Source organism: Sphaeramia orbicularis, chromosome 9, assembly GCF_902148855.1.
Source record: "Sphaeramia orbicularis chromosome 9, fSphaOr1.1, whole genome shotgun sequence".
NCBI classification, from domain to species: domain Eukaryota; kingdom Metazoa; phylum Chordata; class Actinopteri; order Kurtiformes; family Apogonidae; genus Sphaeramia; species Sphaeramia orbicularis.
This window is the reverse complement of record NC_043965.1, coordinates 3,345,531-3,363,043: the sequence shown is the minus strand read 5'-3', so window position 1 is coordinate 3,363,043 and position 17,513 is coordinate 3,345,531. Positions and strand designations below refer to the sequence as shown.

The 17,513-nt window shown below is 37.6% G+C and overlaps 1 protein-coding gene across 1 annotated transcript; it reads right to left on the bottom strand.

Annotated features, from left to right (window-relative positions):
- Nucleotides 1-14,778: 14,778 nt before the first annotated feature.
- Nucleotides 14,779-16,634, bottom strand: LOC115425216 (nuclear factor 7, brain-like). The gene has a single exon (XM_030142589.1). The coding sequence runs from the start codon at nucleotides 16,513-16,515 to the stop codon at nucleotides 15,085-15,087; it is 1,431 nt and encodes a 476-aa protein (XP_029998449.1). The 5' UTR covers nucleotides 16,516-16,634; the 3' UTR covers nucleotides 14,779-15,084.
- Nucleotides 16,635-17,513: the final 879 nt, after the last annotated feature.

Sequence of the window (17,513 nt, the reverse complement as noted above, 5' to 3'; positions counted from 1 at the left end):
TTTATGGAATGAACAGAAGGTTCACCAGTTCTGGACAGAGGTCAGGGTTTAGAGGAGGACTGAGTTCAGGTCATCACCAGGTGATGTCTTTTCAGCAGATCTACAGGAGGAGCTAACCCTAACCCTGCTCCACCTCCTACTCCTCTTCTTCCTCCTCCTCTAAGACAGCTGTGAGAGATCAAGGAGAGAACTGCTCCTCCTCCCCCTCCCCCTCTCTTCCTCCTCCTCTTCCTTCTCCCCCTTTTCCTCCTCCTCTCTCTCCTCCTCCTCCATCCTCCCCCTCTTCTCCTCACTCTTCCTCCTCCTCCCCCTCCTCCTCTTGGACAGCTGTCTGGGATCAAGGAGAAAACTGCTCCTCTTCCCTCTCCTCTTCCTCCTCTTCCATCCTCCTCCTCCATCCTCTTCCTCCTCCTCCCCCCTTCCTCCTCCTCCATCCTCTTCCTCCTCCTCCCTCTCCTCTTCCTTCTCCATCCTCTTCCTCCTTCTCCCTCTCCTCTTCCTCCTCCTCCATCCTCCTCCTTCTCCTCCCTCTCCTCTTCCTCCTCCCCCCTTCCTCCTCCTCCTCTTCTTCCTCCTCCTCCATCCTCTTCCTCCTCCTCCCTCTCCTCTTCCTCCTCCCCCTCCCTCTCCTCCTCCCCCCTTCCTCCTTTTCCTCCTTCATCCTCCTCCTCCTCTTCTTCCTCCTCCTCCATCCTCTTCCTCCTCCTCCCTCTCCTCCTCCCCCTTCCTCCTCCTCCTCCTCCTCTTCCTCTTCTACCTCTCTCTCCTTCTCCTCCTCCCCCTCCCCCTCCCCCTCTTGCTCTTTCTCCTCCTCCCCCTCCTCCTCCTGCTCCCCCTCTTCCTCATCCTCTTCCTCCTCCTCCCTCTCCTCTTCCTCCTCCCCCCCTTCCTCCTCCTCCTCCTCCTCCTCCTCTTCTTCCTCCTCCTCCATCCTCTTCCTCCTCCTCCCTCTCCTCTTCCTCCTCCCCCTCCCTCTCCTCCTCCCCCCTTCCTCCTTTTCCTCCTCCATCCTCCTCCTCCTCTTCTTCCTCCTCCTCCATCCTCTTCCTCCTCCTCCCTCTCCTCCTCCCCCTTCCTCCTCCTCCTCCTCCTCCTCCTCCTCTTCCTCTTCTACCTCTCTCTCCTTCTCCTCCTCCCCCTCCCCCTCTTGCTCTTTCTCCTCCTCCCCCTCCTCCTCCTGCTCCCCCTCTTCCTCCTCCTCCTCCTCCTCCTCCTCCTCCTGCTCCCCCTCCTCCTCCCTCTCCCCCTCCTCCCTCCCCCTCCTTTCGGACAGCTGTGAGGGATCAAGGAGAGAACTGTCCATCAAATCTATCATTTCATCTCCCGGCTGCCCCCCTTAAAAATCCAGAGTCACGACCTTGTTGCATTCCAGGCAGGAGCAGCGTCCACCACCGCCACCGCGGGGACAAAGACGCCGGGACGCAGCCCACCCTTGTTTTGGGGAAAGCTGCAGATGTATCGGATGGCCGACAGCCGCCGAATGGCTTTGGAGGAAAACAGGGACGTGTCTCCTGGGACGAAGACACAGATCGGTCATGAAGAACACAGCTTCACTTTGTCCAAGAAGGACCATAAATTGAAGACTGTCAGTAAAACTATCCTTTTAAACGGTGGAAGCTTACGGTGCATTTGACAGAAAATCACATGGATTAGTTTGTCCGAACTCAGATTTGTCATATTTCACCGTTGCAAATGTTTTTACCAGCAAAGACTGGATCACAAGTAGTTTGAAGTTTGATGAAAACTACAACGAAAGCATCTAATTATTGAACATCGTGAGTTACAAACTCATTCATGTGGACATATGTGTGGTGCTTTTTTTTGTTTTAATCTCACCAGCCAATAGGACGTGAGCTACTGGGAAGGAACTGTGTCATCGTCATTTTCTTTGTTGTCATTTTCGTCACCATTTCGTCGTCGTCTTTGTTGTCATTTTCGTCATTATTTTCATTGTCATTTTTGTTATCGTCTTTGTTGCCATCTTTGGTGTCGTCTTCATTGTCATCTTCGCCGTCATCTTCGTCCTTGCCATTTTCGTCGTTGTCTTCGTTGTCATCTTCGTTGTCGTCTTCGTTGTCGTCTTCGTTGTCGTCTTCGTCGTCATTTTTGTCATTATGTTCATTGTCGTCATCTTTGTCACCATCTTTGTTGTTGTCTTCGTCATCGTGTTCGTCGTCATCCTTGTCTCTGTCGATGTCTCCATCGTCATCTTCATTGTCATCTTCATTGTCGTTTTCGTTGACGTCATCTTCGTCATCATCTTCAATATCGTTTTCATTGACATCATCTTTGTTGACATCTTCGTCGTCGTCTTCGTTGTCGTCTTCGTTGTCGTCTTTGTCGTCGTCTTCATTGTCGTCTTCGTCGTCTACAGGGGTGAGTTTGATTACTGGAGGTGGAAGACGTAACATTTACAAAACAGTGAAAGTTTCTGGTGTTTTTCTAAATACTAGGAAAAGCTTCTTGTGCTGCGGTGGTGCAGATGTGTGTTGATGACAAAGAGAAGTTATTAGAATTGAGAAAAGATGTTTTCAAGATGAAAATGTCAACTAAATTTTCAATCTCTCACATCCTGGTTAGCTCTGTTGGTAGAGGATGGGACTCTTAATCTCAGGGTCGTGGGTTTGAGCTCCATATCGGGCGAAAGATCCTCCTTTAGATTTCCCTTCAAAAAATGGAAGTAATAAGTCCATGCTTTCCTTCACCTGCTAAAGACCTCCTCTAAACCCTGACCCCTGTCCAAAACAGATACACATTCTGTTAATTTCAGAAATAGTGTTAATAACATCCTGATGAACACATACATGGAGTTAGTGTTAATTAAAGGGGTTTTCTCCTCTGGACTCAGCTGTAAATGTACAGAATGGAGTTTGATGGTGAAACATCAGCGTTTCTTCTACACGGGTGAGTTTGAGTCTGAGGCTTATAAAGGTATAAAGTTATTATGGGATGTTCTTGTCATTGCTAAGTTGCCGTTTGTTGATCCACAGTTCAGACTAAACTGTGACAGTTCTGACCCTGTTTGTTGGATTCAAACAGATCTTTAGTTCAGTTACTGACGACACAAACCCAACAGAAAACAGAGGTGATAAGTGCTTTTACTGTGGCTGTTTAAGTCTAAAAACAGAGCTAAGCTAACAGAGCTAAGCTAACAGAGCTACAGTGTAAACTATCAGCTGACACAACATATGAAGACGATAAGACACAGTGTTACTTTAATTACTTTTAAAACTAGAAGCACTCGGAGAGCGCAGACCTCCGCCAAGGCTGATCAGTGCCCCCCCCCGTGGGCCCCCCCCACGCCAAGGAGGTTATGTTTTTGCTAGGGTTTGTTTGTTTGTTTGTCTGTTTGTCTGTCCGTTAGTGTGCAACATAACTCAAAAAGTTATGGACAGATTTTGATGAAATTTTCAGGGTTTGTTGGAAATGGGCCCCCCCGTGGGCCCCCCCACCCCCGATCACCACCAAAATTTAATCATTTCTTCCTTATCCCATTTCCAACAAACCCTGAAAATTTCATCAAAATCTGTCCATAACTTTTTGAGTTATGTTGCACACTAACGGACAGACAAACAGACAAACAAACAAACAAACAAACAAACAAACAAACCCTGGCAAAAACATAACCTCCTTGGCGGAGGTAATAAGCGTCTATAACAGGGGTCTCAAACTCATTTTCTCTCAGGGGCCACATTCAGCCCAGTTTAATCTGAAGTGGGCTGGACCAGTGCAAGAATAGAGTAGAATAGAATAGAATAGAATAGAATAGAATAGAATAGAATAGAACAGAATAATAGCGTGATAGCCAATAAATAATGACAACTTCAAATTGTTTTCGTGCAAAAAATAACATTCAGTTACGCCAATATTTACATTTACAAACTATCCAAACATAAAGGATGTGACTAACCTGGAAAAATGGAATTTGTAAAGAAGTGTAAGTATAATTTATCAATATTATGCCTCGACTTATCACTTATACATATGCACAAAAGATTTAGTAACAGGCAGAAAATTGTTAAAATTGTGCTTAATTTTCTTTAAATATTTCTGGTTGTTCATATTTGTTCGGGTTATTCACATTTTATTGTTAAAGGATAGTTTGTTAATGTACACATTTTCATAATTTAATGTTTTTTGCACTAAATCAAAGAGAAAAAAATTGGTGTTGTCATTATTTATAGGTTATTATGATATTAGTTTTGAGTTTGATGCCCTAACTTGGACTTTGCAAATTCATCCTGCAGGCCAGATTGGAACCTTTGGCGGGCCGGTTTTGGCCCCCGGGCCGCATGTTTGAAACCTGTGATCTATGATTTATAGTTTTTGAACAAAACTTGATGATTCCATGAAACAGATGTGGCAACAATGAGCTTTATGAATGCTGGTACTTTACTTCGTACCCAGGGACCACAGTTGAAAAATAGCTTTTTTGCTAATACTGGCACATTTACAGAAATGTTCATTAATGTGTACTGCCCCTGCTAAACAAACAAACAAACAAACAAACAAATAGACTTTATTCAGTGACTGATTCCTTCTGTGGATACAAAGGGTTGGTTCATTGGTGGTTTTGGTAGAACTAAGTGTGTTCTTGTACTAGACTGACCCCTACTGGTCAGAGTTCAGAATATAAACACCACATAAATCCACTTAACAGTAAAAACACTCAGGCTACGTTCAGACTGCAGGCTAATGTGGCCCAAATCTGATTTTTTTGCCTATATGTGACTTGGATCCGATCCGTTAAAGACAGTTTGAACAGCACTAATCCGACCCAGGACACTTTCATATGTGGTCCTAAATCCGATATGTGTCTGATATTTTGCAATGTGACTTCATTCTGAACGGGCTAGGTCGCATTTATCTGATCTTTACGTCATTGAAATGTGTGTGTCTGTGTGGTCACGTATTCCGTCAGAACCTCTTTTGTGCATGTGGGTCACTTAAGTCACATTCAGTTCATATTCAAAACTGATAAAGTCGCATTTAATGTGTAATGTGAAAGAACACACAAAAATATCGGATTTCACCAAAAAAATCTGAATTGTGCATCAAGACCTGCTGTCTGAACGTAACCTTCGAAAACTAACTACTACTGGTCTGTCTCATGTCAGATTTAATGTCATTTTTCTTCTGAACATTGAAAGAAACTAAGTTCAACAAAATGACTTTAGTAAATATTTAAAGGGTGAACACGCAGATGAACAGTGGGATACATCGTCTACTTGATGGAGTTTTATTTACACCTTATTTTTGCCTCTTGAAAGCAAATGTAGCAAATCAATCAATCATTTGTCCTGATCTTTTTATTTCTCATGTTTTATTTCTTACACCGTAAATATCTCGATGCATTTTGTTGTTGACGTTGTCGTTAACTTTGTGTGTTTCTCATGTAACAAAGAAATATTTTTTGCACCAAACGTTTTTTATGAACACATGTATAGAGATGAGTTTTTATGTAATACAAATAAATATATACAACTATATTCTCATGTATGTTTGTTATGGAACGTCATCCCGTTTGGATGTTCAGAGGCTCCGTAGTTACCATGGAAACACCATCATCTTCTACAACATTGATTCACCAGTAAAACCAATGGAGTTGGATCAATGACAGCGGGTAAAATGAACAAAAACTGAGTAAAAAAAACTTCTAGTAAATAACAAGTAAAGTGAAAAAACAAGCAAAAAAAAAGCAACAAAATGACAAAAAACAGCCATGAAATGAGAAAAATTCATAATAAATCAACAAAATAATAAGTAATGTGAAAAAACGAGCAAAAAAAGAATAAAATAAGCAGCAAAATGACCAAAAATAGTCATGAAATGAGAAAAATTCATAATAAATCAACAAAATAGTAAAAGTAACATTGACAAAATTAGCCACAAATTCAACTAAGTTGCAGAAAAAAAGGAAAGAAAATGGACAAAAATAAGTGAAATAGTAAATTAAATTAACAAAATGAGCCAAAGCAAATAATTTTTTTCTTTCTTTCTTTCTTTCTTTCTTTTTTTTTTTTTTTTTTACGAAATAATGAATGTAAATGAATAAAAAAATGTAAAACTTGATTCATCAGTAAAAACCCATGGAGTTGGTTCAATGACATTGAATAAAATGCAAAAAAAATTGAGTAAAAAACCTACAAAATAATAAGTGATGTGAAAAAACAAGCAAAAAAAAAAAAAAGAATAAAATAAGCAAGAAAATGACTAAAAACAGCCAAAGTAATGAATGAAATGAAAAAAATTATAATAAATCAACAAATTAATATGTAGCCTAACGTTGACAAAATGACAAACTGAACTAAATTGCAGGGAAAAAAAGGGAAAGAAAACGAATAAAAACAGTTTTCTCTGTTTTCATATTATAAACTCTGAATTTACTCTGAGGTTTAATGAACGTCTACATGATCAGTGAATTAAATATAGAAAAATACATCATTTACACTGAAAAAAAAAAACTATAATGTTACAATAAATTGTGATAAATCACTTATGAAAGGTTAAATATAGAAAAAGTTCATTAGTGAACTGCCACAGAAGAACCACTGGGTGTTTAAGGGTTAAACTAATGTTCCAGTTCAACCTCTGTGACTGTTTTCGGTTCCTAATCATGTGTGTGGAACATTTTACAGAACAGATAACTAATATTACAGCCACAGGTGGAAAAAAAACCTCCTTTATTTTCATTGAGTTGAACCTAAATGTGGAACTCATCCACAACAGATGCTGCGTTCTTCAGTCCTGGCACATCCGCTGTGTTTCTGAGGTTAAAACACTAAAGAAAAGGTTCACTGGAATGTCTTTACGTTTATTCTGTGACTCTTGGCTGATGTGTTCATGTTTTGGTTTAATTCTGTCATGCGTTGTGACTTTTAAAGCCCCCCCCCCCCCCCCCCCCCGCTGTGACGTCCATGGGAAGTGAAGTAAACGACCCACATTATTTTTATTGTTCGACTTTACCCGTCAGCGTGGTCATGTGACCTGAAGGAACAGGAAGGTGGAGACAGGAGCATGTTACGCAAACGCCATGACACGAGTGTGTGAGGTCACAGATAAACACACACACACACTGCATTATTTAACAGCAGTATGAATAATACACACACACACACACACACACACACACACACACACCACAGATGAACTGAATTTAACAGAACTGAGGTAAATGGACTGATATAGAATAGAATAGAATAGAATAGAATAGAATAGAATAGAATAGAAAAGAACAGAATAGAATAGAATAGAATAGAACAGAGCACAGCAGAATAGAATAGAATAGAATAGAATAGAATAGAATAGAAAAGAACAGAACAGAACAGAACAGAACAGAATAGAATAGAATAGAATAGAATAGAAAAGAATAGAATAGAAAAGAACAGAATAGAATAGAATAGAACAGAGCACAGCAGAATAGAATAGAATAGAATAGAATACATTAGATAGATCAGAGTAGGATAGAATAGAATAGAATAGAAAAGAACAGAATAGAATAGAACAGAATAGAAAAGAATAGAATAGAAAAGAACAGAATAGAATAAAATAGAATAGAATACATTAGATAGAACAGAGTAGAATAGAATAGAATAGAAAAGAACAGAATAGAATAGAACAGAATAGAAAAGAATAGAATAGAAAAGAACAGAATAGAATAGAATAGAATAGAACAGAGCACAGCAGAATAGAATAGAATAGAATAGAATACATTAGATAGATCAGAGTAGGATAGAATAGAATAGAATAGAAAAGAACAGAATAGAATAGAATAGAATAGAATAGAATAGAATAGAATAGAATAGAATAGAATAGAATAGAACACAGCAAAAAGAATAGAATAGAAAAGAATAGAAAAGAACAGAATAGAATAGAATAGAATAGAATAGAATAGAACAGAGCACAGCAGAATAGAATAGAATAGAATAGAATAGACTAGAATAGAATACATTAGATAGAACAGAGTAGGATAGAATAGAATAGAACAGAACAGAATAGAATAGAATAGAATAGAATAGAAAAGAACTGAATAGAATAGAATAGAACAGAACACAGCAGAATAGAATAGAATAGAATAAATTAGATAGAACAGAGTAGAATAGAATAGAATAGAATACATTAGATAGAACAGAGTAGAATAGAATAGAATAGAATACATTAGATAGAATAGAATAGAATAGAATAGAATAGAATAGAAAAAAAATACATAAAATAGAATAGATTAGATAAAATAGAAAGGAAATAAATAGAGTAGAGTAGATTAATACAATATAATATAATATAATATAATATGGAAGAATAGAATAAAATCGAATTCTTGTTTGTTTGTTTTTCTTTCTTTCTTTCTTTCTTTCTTTCTTTCTTTCTTCAACAGTATATGATATTTTCCTATTTCTAACTTTTATATATATTCTTTATTAGACTAATAGTTCAGATCCATGTGTCTCAGTGCGCATGTGCGGTTGTTCCTCCTGCTGTTCAATAAAGTTTTGTTCTAAAAAACCTTGGGTTGCTAAGCATCTTTTTCCACCAACACACCTCAGGAAGATGGAGTTCAACACTGCGGGACGGTTCCACGACACTGTGACCCAGTTGAAAGTCTACGAGGATTATCTGGACTCCAAAATCACAGCCGTGGATTTCTTTTACATCAACGTGAGTGGAGTTTTTCTTCTGCTTTGACTTTTGGTTCCAGTTGCTTTGGGTTGGAACCTGCCTCCACTGACGGTTTGTTTCAGGTTTTTGGACCAGATCTGTTCCAGTTCACCTGATACAAACAGGACTGTGGCTTTTTTCACAAACAAACATCTGTCTTTGCACTTCGGCTTGAACTAAATGTTTGTGTAGATTTACTTTAAGGCTGTTTTTGGGTCCAAATCCTGTTTGTTATTAGTCTTTCGTCCATAAAATATTGACATTTCATGAAAAAAATCCGCAGTTTAATGAACCTAATGTATCCCGAATTGAACATTATTACTTAAAGTATATGAAATGATTGAAACAGACACTTTAGGAACAATGTTGTTTCTTCCTGTCAACTTTAAACGCACATTTGACAAAAAGTGTAAGGGACTCTGGTTTTGCGCGCAGACACTGTGCGTAAAAGCTCCTTTTGGAAATGTCGCACATTCTTGGCTTCTTTCTCTGGGTCAGGGCTGTCAAACTCATTTTGGTTCAGTTCCATATTTAGCCCAATTTGATCTCAAGCGGGTCAGACCAGTAAAATAATGACTTAATGACCTATAAATAATGACAAATCAAAGTTTTTCTGTTTGTTTTAGTTAAAAAAAAAAAACCAATTAAATTATGAAAGTATTTACATTTTCCAAAAACGATGTGAATAACCTGAAAAAACAGAAATTTCATTTGAAAAAATTAGTGCAATTTTAACAATATTATGTCTCGACGTATTATTTCTACATGTACATTACACACAATGTTCCATAAACATTTGGTAACCGGCAGAATATTGTTAAAATTTTGGAATTTGGAACTAAAATTTTAACAGTTTCTACAATATTCCATCTCGTATTATTAACACAACTACAGATCTCAGTGGATCCATAAATGCACCAAACATTTAGTAACAGGCAGAATATTGTTCAAATTGCACATTTCAGGTTGTTCATCTTTGTTTTTATTTATGTTTTTCTTTGCATTTTATTGTGAAAGAATAGTTTTGTAAATGTAAATATTTTCACAGTGTAATCTTATTTTTTTTCACTTAAATTTTTTCTATGTAATTTTTCACAAAGAAAATGTGTAGTTGTCATTATTTATGGGTTATTGTGTTGTTATTTTTTACTTTTTACTTTACATTGGTGTGTATGTGGAACTTGAACCAAAATGATTTTGACAGCCTTGACTGTTCAGGTTCAGTTTTGCACTTTCACCCCCACGGGCCGGAATGGAACCTTTGTCGGGCCAGATTTGGCCCCCGGGCCGCATGTTTGACACCTGTGCTCTAGGTTTTATCAGTTTTGTTGAATTTTTCTTGCGTCAAAAAGTCTACCCACCACTAATGCTGTTGGAAAGTTGTGTTGTTGCAGTTTTTTAATGTGTACACTAGATGGAGCCAACACACCTGTTTAACCCAATCCAAAAACACTACTTTGATTTTTTTTTTTTTTTTACTTTATTTTGTAGAAATACTTTTTTTTTTTTTTTGTAATATAAGAGTCTTTGTAATGAACTTGTATATGTAATTCCCCATACCTCCAAACAGTAACTTAAATAAGGTAAGATCAATGAATTCTACAAAATGTGAAGTGATTTTCGATCTCAGATCCCCTTTGCTCTGGCCAGGACTCAGATGCTTCTGAATAGTTTGTTTTGTACATGTTTTATGTGAGGTTTCCAGCAAATTCTATCTTCAATTATCACTCCAAGAAACTTATTTTGATCCTCTATTTGTACCTTTACCTCATTACTTGTTTTACATTTACCAAAAATCATGAATTTCATTTTACACAAATTTAGTGACAACTTATTTTTGTCAAACCATAACTTAATTTTATTTAGCTCTGAAGTGATTATGTCCAAAAGTTGCTGTAACCTGTTGTAACCAGTTGTAACCTGATTATGTGAGTACCGCAGTCATGCAACACAACAGTACTGGGATCAATATCAATATTAGAAAGGAAATAAAGATGACATTTCAGCAGTAAACATGTCCATGTTTGTACAGTGGCTCAGAACAGACTTCATCATCTTTATTGTGTTTCATGGCTGGAGCCTTCTACTCTCACTGTGGGGGGGGGTAGTGCAGCGGTCGGACATTGTCTCTTTCCTCTTCCTCTAACTCCATACTCAGCCATAGGTGATAGTATGGATCCAAGTTATTATTCCAAGAACGACCGACTTCTGCATCTCTCCGGGTGGCCAGTTCCTTCTGTGGTGGAAAAATTTACTTTTTATGTTTTATACTCTTTATATTTCATACTGTTAGTACATCTTCTTTTAATGCTGAGTCATTATTCATTATGTGTGATGTTTACCACTCTGTAACACCCCCAACCCAGGAACGGAGTTCTTGCCTTGAGTTAAAACCCAAACACCTAAATGTCTGAATGTGTAGATAGAGGATGGCGCCTGCACTCCAGATTGGATCCAAGCAAGGTTAGAGTGGAGAGGTCATCATGACCTCTTCACGGAGCAGAGAAGGAGTAGTATGGGGTGGTACGATGTACGTAAGGAATGACATCATAGTTTGAGGGGGTTGGATTTGGTTCTATATAATCTTTAGTTTTCTCTTGTTTAATCGGACTTCACTTACAGAGTTTCTCTGTGATTGACTTCTCAATAAATGCATTTATTTATTTTAACTCAAACTTTCTCTCCTCCTCTTTGTGTGTGGGTTATCAGTTGAACATTTCCATAACACTTCACACTGTGGGTTCCAGTTTGAGGCCGGGAGGTTTTCCCCACCCTTCCTCTGCGTCTTTTCCCCACCAGAGCCGTCACGAGCGAGACCAAGTCTTCCCCAGGGGTTCGCAAGACGGAGCCGCCCGTGGTTCCACGTACTCCTGGTCCTGCTCTGAAAAATCCATCTCATCCACTATTACTGAATTACGCAAAATTAAAATGAGATCGATCTAAGATCAATTAAATCGATTTTTTTACCCAGCCCTAATTGTGGGAGAAGAGAAACAGGCCTGTAGTTTGTGCAGTGGTGTCTGTCACCGTTCTTGTACAATGGTATGACTTCAGCCATTTTCATTCGACTTGGAAATGTCCCGGTTTGGAATGATAAATTGAAGATGTGGGTTAACGGTTTGGAAATGCCTAGAATGACCCTTTTCACAACTATCATGTCGATATCTTCACAGTCAGTAGATGTTTTATTTTTACATTTATGAACAGTTTCTTTCAGTTTCTTTCTTTTTCATCAGTGGCTTTGAGAAACATTGAATTTGGATTTTGATCTGTTGATACTCCATTACTCTGATCTGTTGATACTCCATTACTCTGATCTGTTGATACTCCATTACTCTGATCTGTTGCTGAAGCAGGAATTTTATCTGCCAGGTTTGGTCCAACATTAACAAAGAACTCATTAAACATGTTCACCACCAGGTCCCTATTACTGATAATGATATCATTTTCAGTGAAATAATTTGGGTAGTTCACTTTACTAGGAGCATTTCTAATAATACTGTTTAATACATTCCACATGCCTTTAATATTATTTTTATTATTTTCTAGTATTTTATTCTAGTATTCCTTCTTACATATTCTCATTATATTAGTGAACTTATTTTTGTATTTCTTGTATTTATTTTCCGCCTCCTTAGTTCTATATTTTATAAACTCTCTATATAGTGTATTTTTCTTTGTACATGCATTTTTTAACCCCTTTGTGATCCATTGATTATCCTTATGTTTTCCTCTACTACTATATTGTTTGACTGGACAATGTTTATCATATAAAACCTTAAATATTCTTAGAAAGCTTTCATAGTTCATATAGTTATTCCCAAAATTAGGTTATAATTATTTTTTTCCCAATCTGTGGTCCTCCAAAGTTCAACAGTACTTCTTTTCCCTTTAAATCTTAGACCTCTCTATGGTTCACATGTCTCTTAACTCTTTACTACCAGAGTGTTTTACAGTTTGTTTCCAGCCAGCACCAGCCTTTTTGATCAAATCCACTAAATTGAAAATGTTGTGTTTGGAGTGTGTGAACACTGAATATATCAAAAGAAAGAACAGAACTTCATCTTTTAAACCCCCAAAAAACTATTTTATTCTTTCTGTGTTTGTGAGGTATACATTATTTTATGTTGATAAACTTTAGGGAAAAAAACGACATTTTGGACAAAAAAATTGACGGCAGGTTCACTGAGTGTCTAAACACACTGGAAGGTTCTGGAAATTCAAATCCCAGTTTGATCCTTTTATTACATAAATGACACTCACATGACAATAAATCAACGTATACCTAAAACTTAAATATGTTCCATTTGTTTGTACTTTGTAAATAGGAACATTGAGTATTAAATCTTGTCTCCAGTTTTGCCAATAATCTCCCAGATGCTGATCTTTAAACATCTGTTCCATCCTGACATGTTTCAGACCTTCGACAAATCCTTCGTCTGCAGATTCTTTTCTGTTAACTCAGGATTTAACCCTTTCATGCATGAATTATGAGAACCTTAGTCAATATTTTTTCTTGAGTGATTTTATTCCTCTTTAGCCATGAAAAAAAAAAACAACGCAACTGAATTTTTTTATGAACCTATTTTTCATGGAGTTATAAAAATGTCCACTCAGCCGGACAGCATACATTTATTTTTTGAAGCAAAGAAACGTTTATTTAAAGCCCATCATTAGAAAGTGATACATGGTATGAAAACTATGAAATAAAAACATTTTTAATGCAGCTAATTCCATTTTCTCACATTTTAGCATACTCTAGTACTAGCTGTTACTCACTTCATGGAGGAAAAAAAAAACAAAAAAAAACAACAACAACTTTTGTTTAAGAAAATTGTCAGAGTCTAAAAACAATTAACAACTGACTTACACTAAAATGTGTTAGTGCATATCAGGTTTATCAAGAACAGGAAAGTTAGAGTAATGGTCTGAACTGCAGTGTTTGGGATGATACATAAACATCCACTATATTGGCTCATATGGAACTAAAACAACAAAACCCATAAATATACAATAGAACAGCTGCAGAACAGCAGTCCACTGTAGTGACCACTGTGCATGAAAGGGTTAATGACTTAGTCTGGAACTCAACTCATGTGACTGAAATAAAATTGTGTCAAATGAGACAAACAGATGAAACACAACACAAACATTCCACTTTTATCCCTTTATTACATCAATGACACACATGACAATAAATCCCCGTTCACCTTAAACTTATAAATATAAATAAACTGAACATGGGACAAAGTCTGCAGTGACTGAAATATATCAGATGTTTCTGTGATGTTATTGTCAGACTTGTGAATGAAACTAATCAGGTGCAGATTTTCTGAAGCAGGAAACAGACGAAACTGTGGAAAATAACATGGGATTGTTTGAATTCAGACACATGAAGGTTCAACCTTTAACCTTTACACAGAACCAGGACGTGGATTTTGTCTCCAAAAATGAATCCCAGTGAGTCAAACGTCTCACTGACTGTTTTTAAAAGCTGTGAATCTGAAAGTAAAAGGTGTAAAAACTCCTCAGTTTCCTCTGTTTCCTTCTGTTTGTGTTCATGGAAATCTCACCACCTGATAGAAAATGAGTGCAGATAAATCCACCATAACATTATTTATATTAAAAGGAAGAAGAACAGAGTGATAAGTCGAGTCCAAAGAGCAGAAGAATCAGTACCTGAACCCATATTACAACCAGAACCATCAGTTCACCTACATTTACTTCAATACATCTGTCCTTTAACGTCTGTTCACATCATTTTATGATAAAAACGTGGTGACAGAAACAAACGGCTGTAGATTAAAACACTCACATATGAAAAAAAAGGAAAATATCTGTCCCAGGATATGTGTTCTAGTCAGTGGGTTCAGAACCAGGACAATATGGAGGTTCAATTATTTAGTATTGATTCAAACTAAACCATCAGTTTCACATTAATAATCATTCTATAGTTGAATCTGACTGAAAAAACCTGCAGGTTAAAATATGAATAACATGAATAAAACTAGAAAAGCACTCAGAGAGCGCAGACCTCAGCCAAGGCAGATCAGTTTGCCCCCCCACCCCCATCACCACCAAAATGTAATCATTTGTTCCTTGTTCCAGTATCAACATTGCCTGAAAAGTTCATCCAAATCCTTCCATAACTTTGTGACTTCTCTTGTTCACAGACAGACAAACAAACCCAGATGAAAACATGACCTCCTGTTCCTTGGCGGAGGTAATAAGACAAAGTGACTTTCATTTCATCTGATCAGTAAAAACATAATCTTTTTCATATAATTATCATATTATAAATCACCTCAGTGTTCACTGTTTGTTCCATTCGACTCAGTTAAACAGGTTTTATACATTTCACATCTACATGTATTAATATGACTGGTTTTGGAAAAATGAAAACACAATCTATCGTTCACATTTTCATTTCTACGTAAACAACAGAGAAATCTTCCTCCGACAGATTTTAATATCAGTGGTTTTAGCACCAGTGGCTGGTCCAACACTGAAATAAGGGTAGAGTTTCTCAGTGAAAGTGTCTCTGTGAGTGTAGATCTGAGTCTTATCTTCAGCGTTGTAGAAGGACACCTCCCCCCTGTTATAGTCCAGTTCAACTCTGACCTTCTGTGGACTCGTCTGCACTGTCACAGTCTGACCACGACCATTAGTGTATTTTCCACTGAGATGCCATAAACACCAGAATCCATGTTTGGGTGAAACAAACACCTTTCCCTTTCTGTCAACTGACTCTTTAACCAAACCTAAAATCCACTCAGGATGGTCTCCCACCTCCACGTCCCAGCTGTGTTTCCCTGAGGTGAAGCCCTCAGATCCATGAACAGTGGTATATTTAGTGTTTCTCTCTGGATTATCAGGAACCTGCTGGTAAGTATCTCCATGTCTCACACTGGTCAGATCATCAGACAGATGAAGCCATGTATTGGCAGTGTTTGGGTCCAGGATGACGGGGCTGAAGTGGACCTTGTCCCTCATCTTGTCCCAGACTCTGAAGGACAGGTTGCCCAGGTGTTTGTCCACATGGATCAGTGCTCCTGAGATCAGCTGTGGCTCTGACACTGAGCACTGGGCTCTGCTCTGAGTGTCTTTACAACTGATGAGGAATGGAGCGCTGGCTTTCTGCAGCTCTTCTTCAACAGCACAGATACTGTCTGACACAGAGGACATCTGCTCCTCAATCCTCTTCATCTCTCTCATCACACTCCTCCTCTTCTGCTCCTCTTCCTCCCTCAGAGCTGCCAGTCTGGACTCCTCTTCCTCTTTCAGGAACTGCTGGAGTTTGTTGAACTCTGCTCTGATCTGACTCTCTGTCCACAAAACCTGATTCTTTAAGTGTTTCATTATTTCCTCGTATGTTTTCTGTGTTTGCTTGTATTTCTTCTTCTTTTCCTGTAGAGACTTTAAGTCAGATTTCAGCTCATCCTTCATTTCAGTAACTGCTTCTTCTACAGGAACCACAGTGTGTTCACGTTGATGAGGAAAATCACAGACCAGACACACAGCTCTGTTTTCATCTTTACAGAACAGTTTAGGTTCTTCTGGATGTTTGCTGCAGACCACCTCCACCTTCTTTGGTCCTTTTTCTGTCTGAGATGATCCAACTTTCAGACTCTCGGTAAATGATTCAGCCAGTTCTTTCAGAGCAAAGTTCACATCTAGGCCTTTTGAGGATTTTCTTCTACAAACAGGACAGGTTCTGTTTTCCTTTTCTGTCCAGAATTTCTTCAGGCAGATTAAACAGAAGCTGTGGTTGCAGCTCAGAGACACAGGATCTCTGAACGTCTCCAAACACACTGGACATGTCAGATAATGTTCAACAACTTCAATCTTCTTCTCTGCCATTTTCTCTGATATGTGAATTATCCTTTAACACACAGACTCACCAAACCTCTGTCTCTTTGGTTTTACAGTTAAATCCTCCTGGTCTGTGTTTTAGATCCAACACCCTGTAATGGCGTTTCAGCTCCGTTCAAGAATGTTAAAACTACTTTCTATTTCACGTCTTCTTCCTTGTAGTTCAATCATTCACAGCTTCCTGATTTTTACTTTTCACCACTAGATGGTGATATTTGATTTAAAATTGAATAACATGAATCATCACTGCAGTGAAATGGACAATTCAGTCCTGTTAAAACACCAGTAACATATAAAACAGGTTAATCATCTGTAATATTAGAATGTGAACACTGTCAAAGCCACAGAAATCAACATTTAAATCATTCACAACCTCCACCATCAGAACAAATACTGACACAGTCCATACATGGCTCTGTGTAGATGTATAAATTGTTTACACTCTCATAAATGACTTAATTAAAATTATAAATCCTTTACCAATGCTTTGAAAATATTTTTGTATCTTGAGTCTAGACAGTTGAATAATCTATACCAAAGGTTTCAAACATGTGGCTCACAGGCCAAATCCAGCCCACCTAAGGTTCTAATGCGGCCCGTGGGATTAATTTGCAAGTAAAATAGCATAAATATTCTTTTTGGTTTAATGTAAAAATAAATTAATAATAATAATATTAATAATAATAATTACCATATGCTTATAAATAATTAACACATGAATTTTTTCTTTGTTTTAGTCCAACATATAACATTAAATTCTGAAAATATTCACATTTCCAAACTATCTTTTAACAATAAAATGTCAATAACTGGAACAAATACGCACAACTTGAAATGTCTGACGAAAATGTCGTACAATTTTAACAATATTCTGCCTGTTCCTAAATGTTTTGTGCTTTGTATATATGATCCATAATGTACATGTATAAATGAAGTTGAAGGCATAATGTTAAAATTGCACCTGTTTTTTTTTGTTTGTTTTTTTT

Coding starts and splice junctions, on each gene's coding strand:
- LOC115425216 (XM_030142589.1), bottom strand. CDS start 16,515: ATGGCAGAGAAGAAGATTGAAGTTGTTGAACATTATCTGACATGTCCA.